The 17,041-nt window shown below is 44.6% G+C and overlaps 1 protein-coding gene across 1 annotated transcript in view; it reads right to left on the minus strand.

The window, feature by feature from the left end:
* Positions 1 to 842: 842 nt before the first annotated feature.
* Positions 843 to 17,041, minus strand: part of PSMA1 (proteasome 20S subunit alpha 1) — a 356,676-nt gene continuing 340,477 nt past the window's right edge. Inside the window, exons 9-10 of the mRNA XM_069623735.1 lie at positions 15,445 to 15,549; positions 843 to 1,086 (exon numbers count right to left, since the gene is read on the minus strand). Coding sequence (XP_069479836.1) covers positions 1,030 to 1,086; positions 15,445 to 15,549 — 162 coding nt within the window. The 3' untranslated portion in view covers positions 843 to 1,029. The remainder of the gene's footprint in view (positions 1,087 to 15,444; positions 15,550 to 17,041) is intronic.

A 17,041-nucleotide genomic window follows, 5' to 3' on the forward strand; every position in this document is an offset into this window, starting at 1 on the left:
AAATTTGCTCAAGGGACGATTGACTTATTACCTTAATTTGGAGCTTTCCATCTCGCGTTTAATTTCCTGCACAGGTATGAAATGAAGAACATCTATAGATTTTTGATATACCTGCTCTTCAGCCTAACTTTAGCTATGCCCTTCTACCCTTAGTAGAAAATAACTTCTCGAAATGACTACTAGACTCTTACTGTTCCTTGGTTAATGAATAAAACACTTGGGCTACAACAACTAAACTGGTCTTTGGGGTTTACATATATGACTCCATCTCAGGGTGGTCACTAAGTACCAGTACTTGGCTTTCATCTTTATCAATTGCCTGCTTTGAGAAGTTGTATTGGGTCACTTCAAATGAATAAACTGGACTGAAATAAAAGTAAGGTAAAAGCAAAGCCCAGGAGTATAGCAGTGTGTTTCTCAGAATGGAGTCATCTGGCAAATCCCATTTAGTCATGTGTCTGTACTGAGTACATGCCGACAGTCACTACAGAAGGACCCACATAGCAAATGAAACCCCTATAAAATCAAGCAATTTTCAAAAAGCAACAATCATGTTGTGTATAAAAGTGAGCCTTTCTGGTGAGGCATATGCCAGAATGCTGCAGGGCAAAATATGCTGCAGCATAGATAAAAGGTCCACCAAATGTGGATTTTGAACACCTAACCCACCCAATTACGTCAAATGAAGCCAAATACCATTTTGAGTAACTGCACTAAAACGCTCTCCAAGTAGATAGATCATGCTTTATAATTGGGCGATTCTGCTTTTATTCAATTTATGGATGTCACCAGGTCACACTGTTCTTCGAACATACGAACGAGGCAAGAAAAAAAAGCACAGCTCAAGAAAAACATTTATTTACCCTTACAAAAATTAATATTCTGGTCAAAACAAATGTTTCAAATCTATGCTCATATCTGCAAATCGAGATATGCACCATTTAAAAGTATCCATAAATGTTTTAGAATTGGAGTAATGGTAGTCCGCAATAGAATACATCCGCCTTTAAATACGCATTTCATCCAAGGTTAATGCTCCATTGGCTCCTCTGCCTTTTCTACGGTTTCTTCAACAGGTGGTGCAACCTAACAGAAAACACCAAAAATATGAAATTAGAATACAGGAATATGATAATAGACAACATAAAACCAAATTAGCCTAAATGTACAATAAATACACCAGACAAAGGACATCCTAAAATACACAAACCTTAAAGCAGTACAAAAAGTATTCCTCTGTGCTTCTAAAGGCAGCTAATATTAATGAAACCTGTGAACCATTTAAGATCATTCACCAAAAGGATTGTAGAACCTCCGATTCAGTAAAAACCTATTGAAGTGCTTGTGCGTGATGGAATAAGACAAAGGGCAAACCGTCAAGAGGTGCTCCAACATCTCTAGTTGATCTTCCACTTTAGATAATTTGCAACATCTGACAACTCTAACCCCTTTCGAGCTCCAGCCACTTCCATGGTTGGTAAACGGTTAAGGCGAAATCTTAAAAACGTGGACCTCCACTTCGGACATGCTAACGTCTTGATATCAGGATCATAAGTTTTTTCATGTGAAAGTACAACATTAAAACGTGAATAATTCATATGTAAGGCATGTGTGCATCGCCAATCCATTTCCCATAATGCCTTCTTAATCTCATGTAAAGGAGCTTCCATAAAATGCATCTTCCTATCCAGTTCAGAGAAAATCGCAGTACACAACCAGCCATTTATGAAGACACTTCACCTTTCTATTGCTCAATGTATTCAAACCACAGAACATTGAATTTTGTGGAGGATCACGAACTTTAAGGCCAATGACTTCCACTTCATACAAGCAACAGAAATCAACCTAAACTCGTATCTTATGACTGGCATCGGTACACATTGTGGCAAAACTAGCACTTTTCGCCAGATACATCCTTCCAAAACTTGCCAGTCATTTCCAAATGTTGGTAATACATCCGTAAAATACAGTAGGCAGGTTACAGTGTGGCTCTGTAAAAATTGATTAAATGGGACAATGTATTTGTTGAAGAGTGCTGGCGCCAGAACACAGCAGTGGCACACTCCTCTACCCATTCCAACATGGGCAGATGGGGTAACTTTACCATCCAATCTAACTTGTACTTTCGTCACACTGTGAATAGTAATGTTCCTTTCGACCATATCACAGGCGCACAATGGGTCAATACATTTTTTGCCGGTTTGTTTTTAATATTATGAACAAAAAGGAACCCATTTAACAGTGTACCCAAGCCCTTTGCGAACCCGGCTTGGTGTACACGTCCACTCTCCCCACACTTACTGCCCATATATTCAGAGCCCTTAATACTAATGTTGCAAATATTTTGCTGCATGAGTCCAAAAGTGCAATAAGATAATTGGCAGGCGACAGTCTGTTGTCTTTCTTAAAACTAGGAACCAATCTGGCGTATGCCACGATTCAGGTATCTTCGTTGCCAAAATATTTGTGAACTAAACAAAATGTCTGCCCATAAAACAGGATCCCTTTGAATATCACATTAGGAAACCCATTGGGGCCATCCGCTCTAGAAGCTTTAGCTGCTTTTATGAAGGAGACAATGTCATTTCTTTAATTCAAAGTTCAGAGCCCAGACAGAACCCGTAAGAAGGCTAAATCCCCCTCTGATCTTTACCCCCTATTCCTACATAGCACGATTCAAAAAAGCCTTTGAAACCCTGCTAACAAGTACTCTAAACATTCTCTCACCTGCCAACTGGCCGCCTTCCCTCCAAGCCAGTTTTTAAACTTCCGTCAACATTTTCAATTTGCTGCCAGATATGCACACAACCAGTATCCATTTTTCTGAAGACACGCAGCCGACCTTTTTTTTCATGAATCTCTGTGTCAAAATTGGCCTTTCTATAAATCACTTCCCTTAGCCTAGATGAATACTGCTCAGATTTCATTTCCACTCAGTTTAACTGGAGGAAATCAGAACGGCACGGCACAAAGAAGCATTCTAAGATGGCCACTCCATCAGCTGAATCAAAAATATCCTTCAAGACCATGTTAAAATAACTAATATAACTTACATTCCATTTAATCCAGTTACCTGAATAATTCACTTTCAAATTAACAGTGGAGGAAAGCTCACTTTTGGCACAGGGCAGATGAAATGAGCATCCCAAAAGCCAGTGATCGCTTCTATCCGTATCACGGACATGAAAATCCACAGAGTCATCGGAAGCGGTCTGAGAGGCAGAAATGCAGTCAATTGTAGAGGCATGGGTAGCTGATCTCCACGTTTACTCCAGCACACCATCCTTTACCTTAAATATATTCAAGCAGCTGAAATTCCAATCTTCATTACCTTTATCCAAATAATGGAGTTCCTCCAATTACTCAGAGATCCCCCACATTCCAACTTCGACAATATCAATTGAGATCACCCACAATGACCAAATCATAGTCAGATGGCTACAATTTTGTCAACCACTGTTCCAATTAAACAATTTGAAATAGCCGTAACCAATAACCCCTCCCCCGGCCCCCGCTTGCCTTCCCAAGGGACCCTGAACAGCAGTTTGAATGAAAGTAACAGCCATCAGGTAATGGGGCTTCCTGCAACCACACCGCCTGGAGATTTATTATGTGGAATTGTTTCTGCAGGACAAGATCTCTCTCTAGAATCAAGAGGGGACTGAAACCATGCGCGTTTCCAGGAGGCCATATCATCACCAACCCCCATTTTTTATAACGCACTCCAACCTTAGTGTACCCAGAAGCTAAACAACTCGCCAACCAGTCCCACTCCTTCTCACCCGAGCAACTTGCACCGAAAGCTTTATCCCCAAGAAATGTCCTTGATTGAATGGACCCTCGCAAATTCATCTTCACTTCATCTTCGAGAGCCGTTTTCCAGACCTAATTTTCGATTAGGTGTTTCCCACTTTACAGTGGCGTATCCCATAATTTGTAGGGCCTCAACCTTGTATAACATACCTGTTATGCCTTTAGATAATATGAAGGAACACAACATCTATTTCTGATTCATCCGGAAAATCAACCAGCACAATATCATTTGAAAGAACATTCCTCGGTTCCATGTGATCATAATGAATCAAATAAACTTTTATAACGAATTATAAAGAATCCTAAAAAATTTAAAAATATTGATTTAATGTTTTTTAATTTGGGCCCCCCCGACCAAAAACCACTATTTCCCTAGCTTTATTACCCCACCCTACCCCCTCCACACCAGTTTTAATGCTTTACCCTAGGCCCCCATATATACTTTGAACAGAAAATTAGATATTTTTTCATTATAAGAGTCATTCGTTATGGTCAATTCGTCAACATCACTGTATACCCATTCAACAACGCAGGAGTGTCTGCAAAAAGATATAAAACATTTGCCCGGTTCAATAGTATCCCATCATTGACTCCCAACACAAATTCCAGACATAATACAGCAAACACACTGCTTGTATTGGCAGTGTATAGACACAAAGCTCATTTGCAGACCGAGGAATTTTCATTGTTAAGAGCATCCCTATTGTTGTTACCAAAAACCGGCTTATGCAGTGGAGTCACCTAACAAACAGAGGGTTTGCCAGAATCGCCACCATATCCAATCCTAGCATTGGCAAAGCCTCTGGATGCCCCAATGCTTGATTATCCAAGTCAAGAGTCTCTTCCTCATACATAGAGATATAACAGATGGCCCCCCCGTTCTATAACCTTCACTTTGTTCAGGAAAGGGAAGCTAGTACCTCGCTCTAAAGCCAAACCCAAAGCAGTATTAACTACCTCAATTGACTTCCCCCCCCCTTACGCATTTGATTTCTTGATATTTTTATCAGTTCCAAGAGCGGGTCCAGGAACAGGATCTGGCTCAATATGTGCTCCCGCTCATCAACCTGTTTTAATCTCAATCTCCTTAATTTCCTTGAGTAACAAATCTTTATTTTTTTTAAAGGCTTTATGTTCTTCGCTTTCTTGGACCTCTTGCATGGGAGGCTGTTACTGGCATTATAATTGCTCCTAGCAGATGTACCAGGTGGAGGATTTTTTCCCACACTTACAGTACTGGGGCTTCCGACGTCACATTAAAGGGCAGGAAGGTTTCCTTCTTTAGGGCATTGTCCAGAACGTCTGGGGTGGGAGCTGGTAAAATGTCCAACTGCGGGTAAGTGTCTAGGCCGCTGGCCCCTTTCAGGTCCAGCTTGTCCTCCCCTCCTCTGTAAAATTCCTGCAGGAAGTCTCTCTCCTCCCTAGAACTCATGGTTTCAAGCCCAAAAGGCACCGGTTGCCTTGCCATATGGCACCGACAGCACCTAGTTATGCGGGAGTGGTCTGTTGAGTGTACCCTGCCAGTCGCAGAAAATCCGGCGCAGACGGTTCCCACCGCAACAGCTAGTGTCTTGGCAAACATGAAAAAGAAAACACTACACAAGCACCAGGGGTCCTGGAATCCCTATGAAGTTCAAGACAAACTAAACCTACACAACAACTTCATAGGTAAAAGTAAAATGTACACAGTTATAAAATCAACATTTAAGGGCAAATCAGTCCCCTTTCAAAAGTGTGGCGTCACAACAAAACACATGTATAGTTATTCAATAAATTGTTCATAGGCCAAAAATCAAGCTTGTTTAGTGCCAAGAATCACAAATATGCTTGAGGCAGAGGCGCAATCAAATGATGAAAGTGGACTGATTTGCCTGTACATGTTCATTATGTACATTTTACTTTTTCCTATGGAGTTGTGTGTGAAGGACTGGCCAAGATGTCAAGCATCTTCAGGCGGAAGTTCTCCCATTTCTCCAGCGTGGAGGACTGGGTTGGAAAAGGATATCCTTAAGAGAAGTGGCTCTTTCTTTGAGGTGGAAGAAGATTGGCAATGAGGAATCACTCAGGGAGCGTGAGCTCTTACAATGCTTCTCCATCTAAACGCGCAGAGCCTTCAGATCCCTAACCGAGGCACCTCAACCTTTGCCTTGTGGACGAACGTGACTATCTTCGCCTCTCATAGGTCCTTTGGGTATATGGACCGACAACCCGCAATCTGGGTGTCACGGCCCACGCCCAAGTAGTGCAAGCATATCCAGTGCAGATCAGGCACAGACATCTACCGGCCACAATCCGCACACTGTTGACAGAGTCGGCATGGCGTTTTCAAAAATAAGAAGCTTGACTAGCATGTTCCCGACTAGCAAACAGTGTGCAGAAAAAAGGAACCAAGGTCATGGGGTGCTGCGCCACTATATATATACTGGCCCAGATGTCCTATCGGGCGCGGTGCGCATAGAGGCATCGGACGGAACTGAAGCAGAGCTGTGCTGCGCCCCCCCGGCAGTGGAAAAGTTTCCAGAGAAGAGCTGCGCTGGGCTAGGGATAATAGATGATGAATCAGTGGCAGCATATAATCCATTCGAAACCACAAGTGTTAAGGCAATTACCACAAGAAAGGCAACTTTAAATGAATGGACCAGAATAGATCTGAGCCGCCATCCAAACCAAGAGAATCAAAGTAAGGTCCCATTGCGGGACAATAAAAGGTTGGAAAATTATACATTAATGAGTACCTTCAGAAAATGTTAGTATCAAAGCCTGACTATCAACAACAGTAACAATTCTAACACTGTACTGGTGGAGCACAGCAACAGCTCTGTTAGGGAGAATTCTCAGAAATGTGCCAATTCCCTCTACCTTAGAGACCCCCAGCAGCTTTGCTGGATTTTGAGGAATTGATTTTTTTTTTTTAACCCAGAGAGAGTGAGACCCTTTTCCCCCACTCTCTCATGTTTTTTCATGTGATTTTTGTACACTGATTATTTTGGTTGTGGAGTCTGACAAACTCCATAGGCACCTTTTACATTGTGTCACACAGCACCTTTAGTGCAGTAACACAGGGAAGTCTTTCAGATTTCCCAAGGTTTAAATACCTTCCCTGGGATGAACTACTGTTTCCCAGAGCAGTAAAGTGAAATTGACTTTACTTCCATTTGTAACTTTGTAGACCCAGCACACACTATCTTACACTAGGGTGCTGGAGGGGTTACCTAATATCCCTCCTTTGTCTAGCTTCTCATGTGACATTGTTATGTTACCCTTTCCGCACTGCATGGCTGGTTGCAGTGGTTTCGTTTTAACTGTCATGGTGTGCATTTACCGCGGGCTGCGTTCGCAGCTGCAGTAAAGCACTCAAGGGTGCCATTTTTGTCAAAATGGCCCGGTCTTTTTTCGCCATTTCTTTGTGGAAAGGTCCTTCTTGAGATTTACTCTGCACGCCAAACCAGGTTTGGTCCCTTTTGTTTGCTTTCGCTTTGGCGGGATTCATGAGTGAAGCCTGCCTCTGGCTCCAGGGTGCCTGGGCTAGGCAGGAAGTGAGGGAGGTGCCCGAAAATCCCTGTGCTTAGTCTCCTAGGAGACCCAAATGCACTCTGTAGTGATTGGCCGGCTGACTATCCGGCAAGGACAGGTACCCTGCTCTGTGACTGACAGCTAGGCTGGAATGATAGGAGAGAACTGAATAAAAGGCGAGGCTTTTGGCTTGGAAGGCAGAGTTGACAACTGGACAAAGGAACCAAAGAAGAACTTGAATAGGACGCCTGCTGCAACTCCTGGTCCATTGGTTTGACTGGTGAAGCCCTGCTGCAGTGCCAAAACGCCAAGTTCGCATCGACAGAGAAGCCCCTGAAAGGACGACTTCTCCCCTTGAGTTGGTGGGACCAAATCAACTCCAAAGTAAGCCACTTGGAATCCATCTCGGATCTGATTGAATTTGCACAGAGTTGCTGCTGGAAACCGTATACCCAGGGAGCGGAACACCAGATTGTGCGCGTTGCTTTTAAGCTGGCCTACAGCTTCAGGAAGATCCTCCGTACTCCCAGGAAGCAGGACTGACCGAGCTTGAGCCCCCTCAACAGAGTGCGGGACTCCAGAAGCAAGGAAAGTCTATCTCGACAGCCAGGAACCGCAGTGTTGCTATTTGCGGTAGACACAAGTGTTAGGGAGAATTCTCATAAATGTGCTAATTCCCTTCACCTTAGAGACCCCAAGTAACTTTGCTGGATTTTGAGTTCTTCATTATTTTACCTGGAAAGAGTGTGAGCCTTTTTCTCCCCACTCATGTATTTTGATGTGCATTTTACTCGTGTTCTTTGATTATGGAGTTTTAAGATAACTCCATAGGCATCATCTTTTCATGTGTGTTACACAGCACCCTCAGTGTAGTGACACAGGGATGTCTTTTAGACTTCCCAAAGGTTTAAATACCTTCTCTGGGATAAACTACTGTTTCCCAGAGAATGTAAAGTTAAATTGATTTTACTAGTCTTTAAATTCCTAGACCCAGCACACACTATCTTCCTATAGAGTGCTGGAGGGGTTACCTAGTATCCTCTGTGTCTAGAAACTGATGTAGCAGTCAAATACGACCCTTTTGTATCGAAATGGCTGGTGGCAGTGGTTTTACAACAAACTACCATGATTTGTCCTGACCGCGAACACCAGTAGCTAAAAATTGCAGGAGCCACGAGTCCTGGTCGTCTTTTTTTGCCCTTCTTTTTGGAAGGGTCCTTCTAGTATTTGTCTGTGCGCCAAACCAGGTTTGGTCCCTTTGTTTCCATGCCTTTGGCAGGCTTCAGGACTGAAGGCCGCCTCTGGCACCTGAGTGTCTGGGGTGGGCAGGAAGTGAGGGAGGTGCCCAAAACTCCCTGTGCTTAGTCTCTTAGGAGACCCAAATGCACTCTGCCGTGATTGGCTGGCTTACTGTCCGGCAAGGACAGCCACCCTGCTGGGTGAGTGGCAGCTAGGCTGGAATGAAAGAGAGAACACTATTTAAAAGGAGAGTCTCTTGGGCTGGAAAGCAGTCTCGACAACTGGAACGAAAGAACTGAAGACGAGCTGGAAGATGACGGCTGCTGCAACTCCTGGACCGTTGGTTTGCCCGGTGAAGCCCTGCTGCAGGTCTGAATGGTCAAGTTCTTCTCGACAGAGAAGCCCCTTCAAGGACGACTTCTTCCTTTGAGTTGGTGGGACCAATCAACTCATAAGCCACCTGGATACGATTCTCGGAGCTGGGTAGGAATAACCAGGGGAAAGGACACCAGCTTGTGTGCTTGATGACAGCTACTCGAACAGAAGATCTTACATTTTACCAGCTTGTTTGTCCAGTCCCCGAAGTGCTCCCTCTTGTCCCCACGACTGAGACTCAGGAACAGCGAGATCTGCAGGAACTGCCAGGAACCAACGTCTTCAGCTGCATCTTTTCTTCTTAAGGTACTGTGCCAACCAGATTGAGAACTTGCCTCTCGCGGTGAAAGTTTGTGAAACTTACCCAACTTGCAAGCCTAATCAGCTTGTGACCCAACATATGATTCTTTTTTGTACGAACTACTTCTGAGAACTTTGGCAAAGACTTTACAGTTTACTACAAGAACTGCTCTCTCCTATCCAAGACACTAGCCCATTGACTTAGGCCTATTTGTGATCTATCCTATTAACTTGCGCCTTTTTACTCCCATTGAAAATAACAAATGCTATTTTGCTCCTATTTCGGGGGAGCCTAATTTACTTAAACGTATTGGTTTGGTATTGAAGTGTATTTGTAAATAATATTAAGTTGCCTCCGTCTAGTGAATATTTTCTTAATGACTGTGTAATAAATTAATAAGAGTTTTATCAAGAAACCTTGAGTGTGTCTACTTGAACCACTGATTTACTGCTCACATTCCCCCTTGAGATAAGTCTGGCTTCTCACCTCGCTACCACAAACTGTGTAGTACAGACTTATACCAAAGGTTGGTTTTGCTTACACCTGTAGTCCTAATTGTATGTGGTGGTCTCAGAGGGTACTGCATGCAATTCTGCCTAACATCAAGGAGCTGAAACACTGAACAGCCACTGAAAGTGAAGTTTGTCGGTTGCAAGTTTTGACCGTCCCAGTGCATTGCAGGAGTCCCCCGACGTCCTCCCTCTGGTCCCCATGACTGAGGCCCAGGAACAGTGAGACCTGCAGAGCTGCACAGGAACAGAAGTCATCTGCTGCATCTTTTCTTCATTTTTAAGGTACTGTAAAAAGCCTGAGAATTACCTCTTGCTGTAGAGTTTCTGGCATCATCTTCTACTCACAAGTCTAATCAGCTTGTGGCCCTACATTTGATTTTTCTTTTCATCAAAGACTCCTAAGAACTTGTGCAAGGACTTTTCCATTTACCTACCGGAAGTGCTTCATCCTATACAAGACGTTTGACTATTGACTTTGGCTTAGACTATTGAACTGAATGACTCTTTTAGGGGGATCCAAAAGTATTTGCCTGCTTAAGAATATTTGTGGTCTCTTGTTGTTCTAATAACCTTTACCTTTTCTCAATTTCTAAGAGTATTCTAAATGCCAATAGTAAGATATTAATTTCCCCAGCACCCTAGTCATTGAAGTCACCTGTGGGTGTAGGTTGTGTGTGTGGGCCATCCCAAAAGGGTTTTTACTGATTTAGAAACTCAGTGTACAGTATTGAAGTGTATTTGTGTGTTTCTATTATATTGCTCCCTTCTGAAGAAGGCTTATTCTAACTGATAAATAAATGAATAATTGTTTATGCAAGAAACCTTGAGTGTAAGAGTTTATTTGAATACTTGTAACTGTGAATCTCTGTGTAACTCCACTACAGCTCACATTGACCCCTCTTGAGATAAGCCTGGCTGCTAAACACGCTACCAAAACTGTATAGTACAAGCTTAAATCAAAGGTTGGGTTTCCTATAGAGTTGTTTGTAGTGTTACCAGAGGGTTCTGCATACAAACATTGCCTAACACAGAGGTAGGTAAAAGTCTTGCACAATGTTTTTCAAAGTCTTTGTGGAAAAGAAGAATTCAAAGTAGGGCCACAAGCTTTTTAGGCTTGTGAGGTAAAGAAGCTATCACCAACTCTACAGAGCAACCACAACAAGTCTCACCAACAGAGAACAAGTGTTGTTACACAACAAGAGGTAAGTTCTTTCAGACTTTACTTCAATTTAAAGGTACTGTAAAGTGTAGCAGATGACCTCTGTTCCTGGGCAGCTCTGCATATCTCACTGTTCGTGGGCCTCAGTCGTGGGGACAAGAGGGAGAACTTCTGGGGACTCCTGCACTGCAATGGAACAGTCAGCGTTCGCAACTGGCAATCTTCAAACAAGTGGCACTTCAGTGTTTCAGCTCCACATGACTACTGCAAATAGCAACACAGCGGTTTCTGGCTGTTGAGACGGACTTTCCTTGCTTCTGGGGTCCAGCACTCTGTTGAGGTGGCTCAGGCTTGGTCAATCCTGCTTCCTCGGAGCCCGGAGGATCTTCCTGGAGCTCTTGGCCAACTTAAAAGCAACGCACACAATTTGGTGTTCCTCTCCATGGCATTTCGGTTTCCAGCAGCAACTCTGGAAATTCAACCAGCTCCGAGAGGATGTCCAGGTGGCTTACTTTGGAGTGGATTGATCCTACCAACTCAAGGGGAGAAGTCGTCCTTGCAGGGGCTTCTTTTTTTGGAGTTTCAGCACAGCAGCAGGGCTTCAGTGGGCAAACCAACGGTCCAGGAGTTGCAGCAGGCGTCGTCTTCCAGCTCGTCTTTGGTTCCTTCGTCCAGTTGTCGACTCTGCCTTCCAAGCTAAAAAGCCTTGCCTTTTATGCAGGTTTCTCCCATTCATTCCAGCCTAGCTGTCAGTCACCCAGCAGGGTGGCTGTCCTTGCCGGGGACACAGCCAGCCAATCACCACAGAGTGCATTTGGGTCTCCTAGGAGACTAAGCACAGGGAGTTTCGGGCACATCCCTCACTTTCTGCTCCCATCAGACACCCTGGAGCCAGAGGCGGCTGTAACGCTCACCTGGTATCCACGGGGACGTCACTCAGCCTGTTCTGACCTCTTACGACCTCAAATCCTTCCCTGGAGTCTACTCGACTGGAGAGTGGGACTGAAACACAGGATTGCTAGAGTTTAACTCCCTATTGTGCCTGTGTGCTTGAACCCCTTCTTCCCCGGGGTCCAACCCTTCCCTTTGATCCACAGCTCACCTTGTTTTCTTGGAAAGTGTGCTCTCCGCCCTGCTTTCAGCGCAGGGGCGCGTTGATTGATGCGGGCTAGTTGCTACCTAGTTACTTCACTGGCAAGAGTCCGACAGGTAAGTATAATGAGTTTTTTGAACAGTTCTCTAACTTTGTTCCTTTCCTTCCTTAGTTGATGGCCGGCGTCCGGGGATGGCGGCGTGCTGCCGAGATGACTAGCGCTGAAGGTGAGTGAGACACGATGCGACCCTTTTGTATTTGTGTTGGACGGAGTTCTTTTTCTGTGTCTTTTAGGTGCCGCGATATTTTCAGCATGGATGCCGGTTATGAAGAAGAAATGCAGTGAGTAAGTGTGTTATGCGGCATCTCTAGATGTTTCCACGCTAACCTGGGGTGTCTTTTCCCTCTTGCAGATAGATGAGAAGTTCCGGAGACAGTTTCCCCAGAGCGGCTGGGATTCAGGTAAGCGTTTGACGCTCATACAGTCTTTAAAAATAAGCAAAGATTTGCTGAATGCTTACTAATGCCTTTTTTCTGTTCTTTTCCCTTTTCCTTAGGAAGCGGCGTGCCGGGATGGGAATGACACAGTCGAAGATGCCTGCAGAACAGAAGAAGCAATGAATGATGGGCAGAAGCGCCGCAAGGTAAGGCTGTTCCTAATGGTGTTCTTGCAGGAGCGGAGCGCAGAAGAAAGATGCAGGCCTACTGGAGACCGATCCGAACACGGTGAGTGTCACGCTGCAGGTGCAGAAAACACACAGCATGTTTCTCAGCCTGGGCATGGCTTAAATAGTCTCTGGGTATCCCAGGTGTCTCTGGGCAGAACCACACCCAAAAGACTAGACTGCACATGCAGTTCTGGGAACCAAAATATGTGGGGGCATCCATCTTGTCCCCATCAATGCACTACAAGTCCAATCCCCAATGTTATCCTATGGGAGTGAGTGAGCCTGGTGCCACAAGCGCCAAGTCTGACTCCGGGTGGGTCTTTGGAGGGATGGAGAGGCCCTGGAGGGCCATGTAGGTGATCATGGCCTGGCTCCAGCCCGACATCTTGGAGGGCTGGGGACATGAGGGGCAGGAATCATGACAGCGGCTTCACTCGTGAATCCCGCCAAAGGGAAAGTGAACAAAGGGACCAAACCTGGTTTGGCGCGTAGAGTAAATCTCAAGAAGGGACCTTTCCACAAAGAAATGGCAAAAAAAAGACGACCAGGGCCATTTTAACAAAAATGGCACCCTTGGGTGCTTTACTGCAGCTGCAAACGCAGCCCGCGGTAAATGCACACCACGGTAGTTAAAAGTAAACCACTGCCACCAGCCATTCATCAAGGAAAGGGTAACAAAATCGTTACATGAAAAGCTAGACAAAGGGGATATTAAGTAACCCCCCTCCAGCACCCACAGTGTGTGCTGGGTCTAGAAAGTTACAAATGTAAGTAAAGTCAATTTCACTTTACTTCTCTTGGAAACAGTAGTTTATCCAAGATACGGTATTTAAATCTTGGGGAAATCTGAAAGACTTCCCCTGTGGCACTGCACATGATCTATGTCTAAATGCCAACAAGACTGAGATCCTCCTTATTGGTACACCATCTCCATCCTTTCCTCTCATTCTCTGGGCGAACTCCTTTGGCCCCCCTCCCACCCCCACCTGCGCGGCCAAGAACCTTGGGGTTATCTTTGACTCTACACTTTCCTTCTCCGCACACATCGCTGATGTCTCCAAAAAAATATAACTTTTTACTTCACCTCCTTAGAGGTACTCTGCCTTTCCTCTCCTTCCCTCAAAAGCTCACCGTCTACCAAGCTCTGGTTCTTTCCAGACTGGATTACTGTAACAGCCTCTTTCTAAATCTACCTGCCTCCACAACTAATCCAAAACAGGACTGCAAGACTTGTCCTTGGCCTCAAGCCCTGGGATCGTATCTCTCCAGCCTTGAAATCCCTTCATTGGCTCCCAGTGGATGCAAGGATTACATTTTAAACCTTCTGCATTGTCCACAAGGCTTTCTGGGGCCTGGGTCCAAAATACCTTCAACTATCTCTCAGTAAATACCTCCCCTCTCGAGCCCTTCGCTCCTCTACTTCTAACTCCCTCAGGGTTAGTCGTTTTGCAAAGAAACGAGCTGCGAGTAGATCTCGGTCTTCGGCTGGTGCCTCCATTTGGAACAGCCTCCCGGCCACCTTGAAACTTGAGGAAAAACATCTTCGGTTCCAGAAGCATCTCAAGACCTTCCTCTTTGCCTCTGCCTTTGCCCCCCTTCTCTCCTGTTGATCTGTTTCTTCTCTTGGTCATGCACCTGGCCACCGTCTGTTCATTCGGACCCATGTACCTGCTCACCCTGCCACCCTCCTGCACTGCCTCCAGGCCACCATCTGCACTAGGGTTCTGTATCTGTACCCATACAGTCCCTCTACCACTTTTCTTCTGCACTTATCAGATATACCTTTCTGACTAACTTTCACCTGCCACTTGCTGGCTGCACTAGCATGGTTTATTGCCTTTATTTATTTTTTATTCTATTTAATATTTATTTATGTTTTCTCTACTCTGCCTCCCACTCTACTCCCCCCCCCCTTTCCATGCACTTTTCCCCCCGTTTTACTTTTCCATGCACTTGCGCTTTCTTAAATGTGACTGGGCCTAGTAAGATCGCAGTTTTTCTGTTTTTTCCTTCTCCCTTGTTCCCCTCCCTTTTTGCCTGGTTGCGCTCTGAAACACTTGTGTACGAGCGCGATATGAATAAAATATCTTTTCATTTCATTGCACAGAAGGTGCTTTGTGACAATGTAAAAGTTGATGCCTGTGGAGTTTGTCAGACTCCATAACCAAAAGAAACAGTGTTCAAAATCACATTTAAAATACATGAGAGAGTGGGGAAAAAAGGGTCTCACTCACTCCAGGAAAAAGAAAAGTCCCCGAAATACAGCAAAGGTGCTGAGGGTTTCTAGGGTGGAGGGAATTAGCACATTTCTGAGAATTATCTCCAACAACGGGCCTCTTCATCTTCATCTTCACAAACCCAAGGGTCTCCCTCCAACTGGACTCTAGGAACTGCTAATTGAAGATACGTTTGCTTTGTGGTAACCCTCTCCCCTCCAAAGACCGCCTCTCTTCACAATACTGGCCCCTCTTGGTCTCTTGCAAACTTTTCTACCTGAACCGAAAAGCATTTTACCTACTTGTTACTGCGATTTCTTTTTCAGGAAGAACCTTATGACTCTAAAAAGGACCACCATTTCAAAAGTTGCTTCTTTGTGACCTCTGCTTTACAAATGTTTAATGCATCTCTAAGCGTATTGTTTCCTATGACAATCCTTTTTTGGAGAAAAAAAACAGCAATAAGCTCAAGAACTGAACAGAGACAATAAAACATTTCCAATCAGACTCCAATATCCAATCACAACTTTATTTTGATTCCAGTGAATCTCTTACCTTTCGCTGAGGTCTTTCTTCTAGACCTTCCAAATAGGTGGCCACATCATCATCATCGTAGATAGTAAATTCCATTTCCTTGCCAACAATGCCAACAGAAACATTCTGCAAAATAGAGACCAAGAAATAATTACACTCTTCTGCAACACTTCATACCAGTTTGTCCCTCAGGACACATCAGATGGACTAATGTTTCCTGAATCTGTTTAAGTGTGTCAAAGAAATAGAGAACATGCAACAAGCAGAATTACTTTTTAACATGTATTGCCTAAACACAAAGAAAACTACTGACACTAACCACATTTGAAGTGGATTTTGCTGGAGCTACATGATCATTTATCTGCAGGACATACATTAGATTGGCACCCGTGGGAGGGCGCTTAGCCAATCATGTACCGCCTGCATTTTTACAACCACCCGACACCCTTCCCTGGATACAACCATTTTTTTTTTCCGGCACCCACCCATTCGCAAGACCCCACTGCTCCCTCTACCACACCCGCACATCATCCTCCAACTGCACCCTACCCCAATTACTTGCTGGGACTCCAGGCTTTGCACTCCATGTCTCAGCTGCAGCCAAAGAAATAGAAAAGTGACTTCTTCCTTTTTCTATGGCGCTCCCATCTGTTTTTGTTTTTTCACGTGAGATTAGGCTTGTGCAACATGCGCATACCCAGTCTTCCCTAAGAAAAAAAAACATTCTCACCTTGGAAGGAGCTCCAAGTTGCAAATAGCGATCACCCCATTGTTGGGAGCATACAGGTCCGGTAACAGCTGAGCCGTCACCGGGCCCGAGCAAAGGTTTGGGCTGACGGGCCATTACCAGCTCTGCAAAACCCCAAAGCAGGGGCGATTGCTACATCAAGTTTGCACTGTATGCTTCATGTTCAAACACACAACACACACTGATGAATCCTGCAGAGTCGTCACTAATCCCTAGACTTAAGTCTCCTACCAAGTGGCCAAGGGAAGGCAGCCGCTATCTGATCCTCACCCTGGGGGTGGTATTCCGAGGGTGAATCACATGGGCGGAGATGGCTGTCACGTAGAGGTGATGGCTTCGACAGGAGAGACGCAGTATTCTTCCCTTGACTGTTAGGACTGATTTTCTATACTCAGGCCTGTGATAGGGTCAACTCTGGGAGCTGTAGCCAAACCAGTTCAAGGTAGCAAGGTGAGTGGTCTAGGCTAAGTCTCAAGAGGTGGTGAGCTTGTAATGAGTCCACAATGAGCACACAGTGAAACAGTCAAGGAACACACTTAGAAAAACAGGTATCAAAATACTTATTTACTTATGGCCATATAACAGTGAAAAACAACAAGTAGCAGGTAATATCACACACGACTAATAGATATATACACAATCACTGGAGTATGGCAAAATACATATCAAACCCCTGAAAAGGAAGGTACAGATTAAAGTTCCATACAGTATTGTGTAGCTAGAAAAGATTAAAGGTAGTGTCTCTGAAGTCCAATGAATAGTTCCAAATGTTAGGTGACAAGTTAATCTAACCAACGTGTCCCAAACGTTCGGAGTGCTTGTGTGAACAAGCAATGGCAAAGCCAAACTATTCAAAACTTTTAAAGAGGA

The sequence above is a fragment of the Ambystoma mexicanum genome, chromosome 11 (assembly GCF_040938575.1).
Source record: "Ambystoma mexicanum isolate Mex_15411 chromosome 11, UKY_AmexF1_1, whole genome shotgun sequence".
NCBI lineage: Eukaryota > Metazoa > Chordata > Amphibia > Caudata > Ambystomatidae > Ambystoma > Ambystoma mexicanum.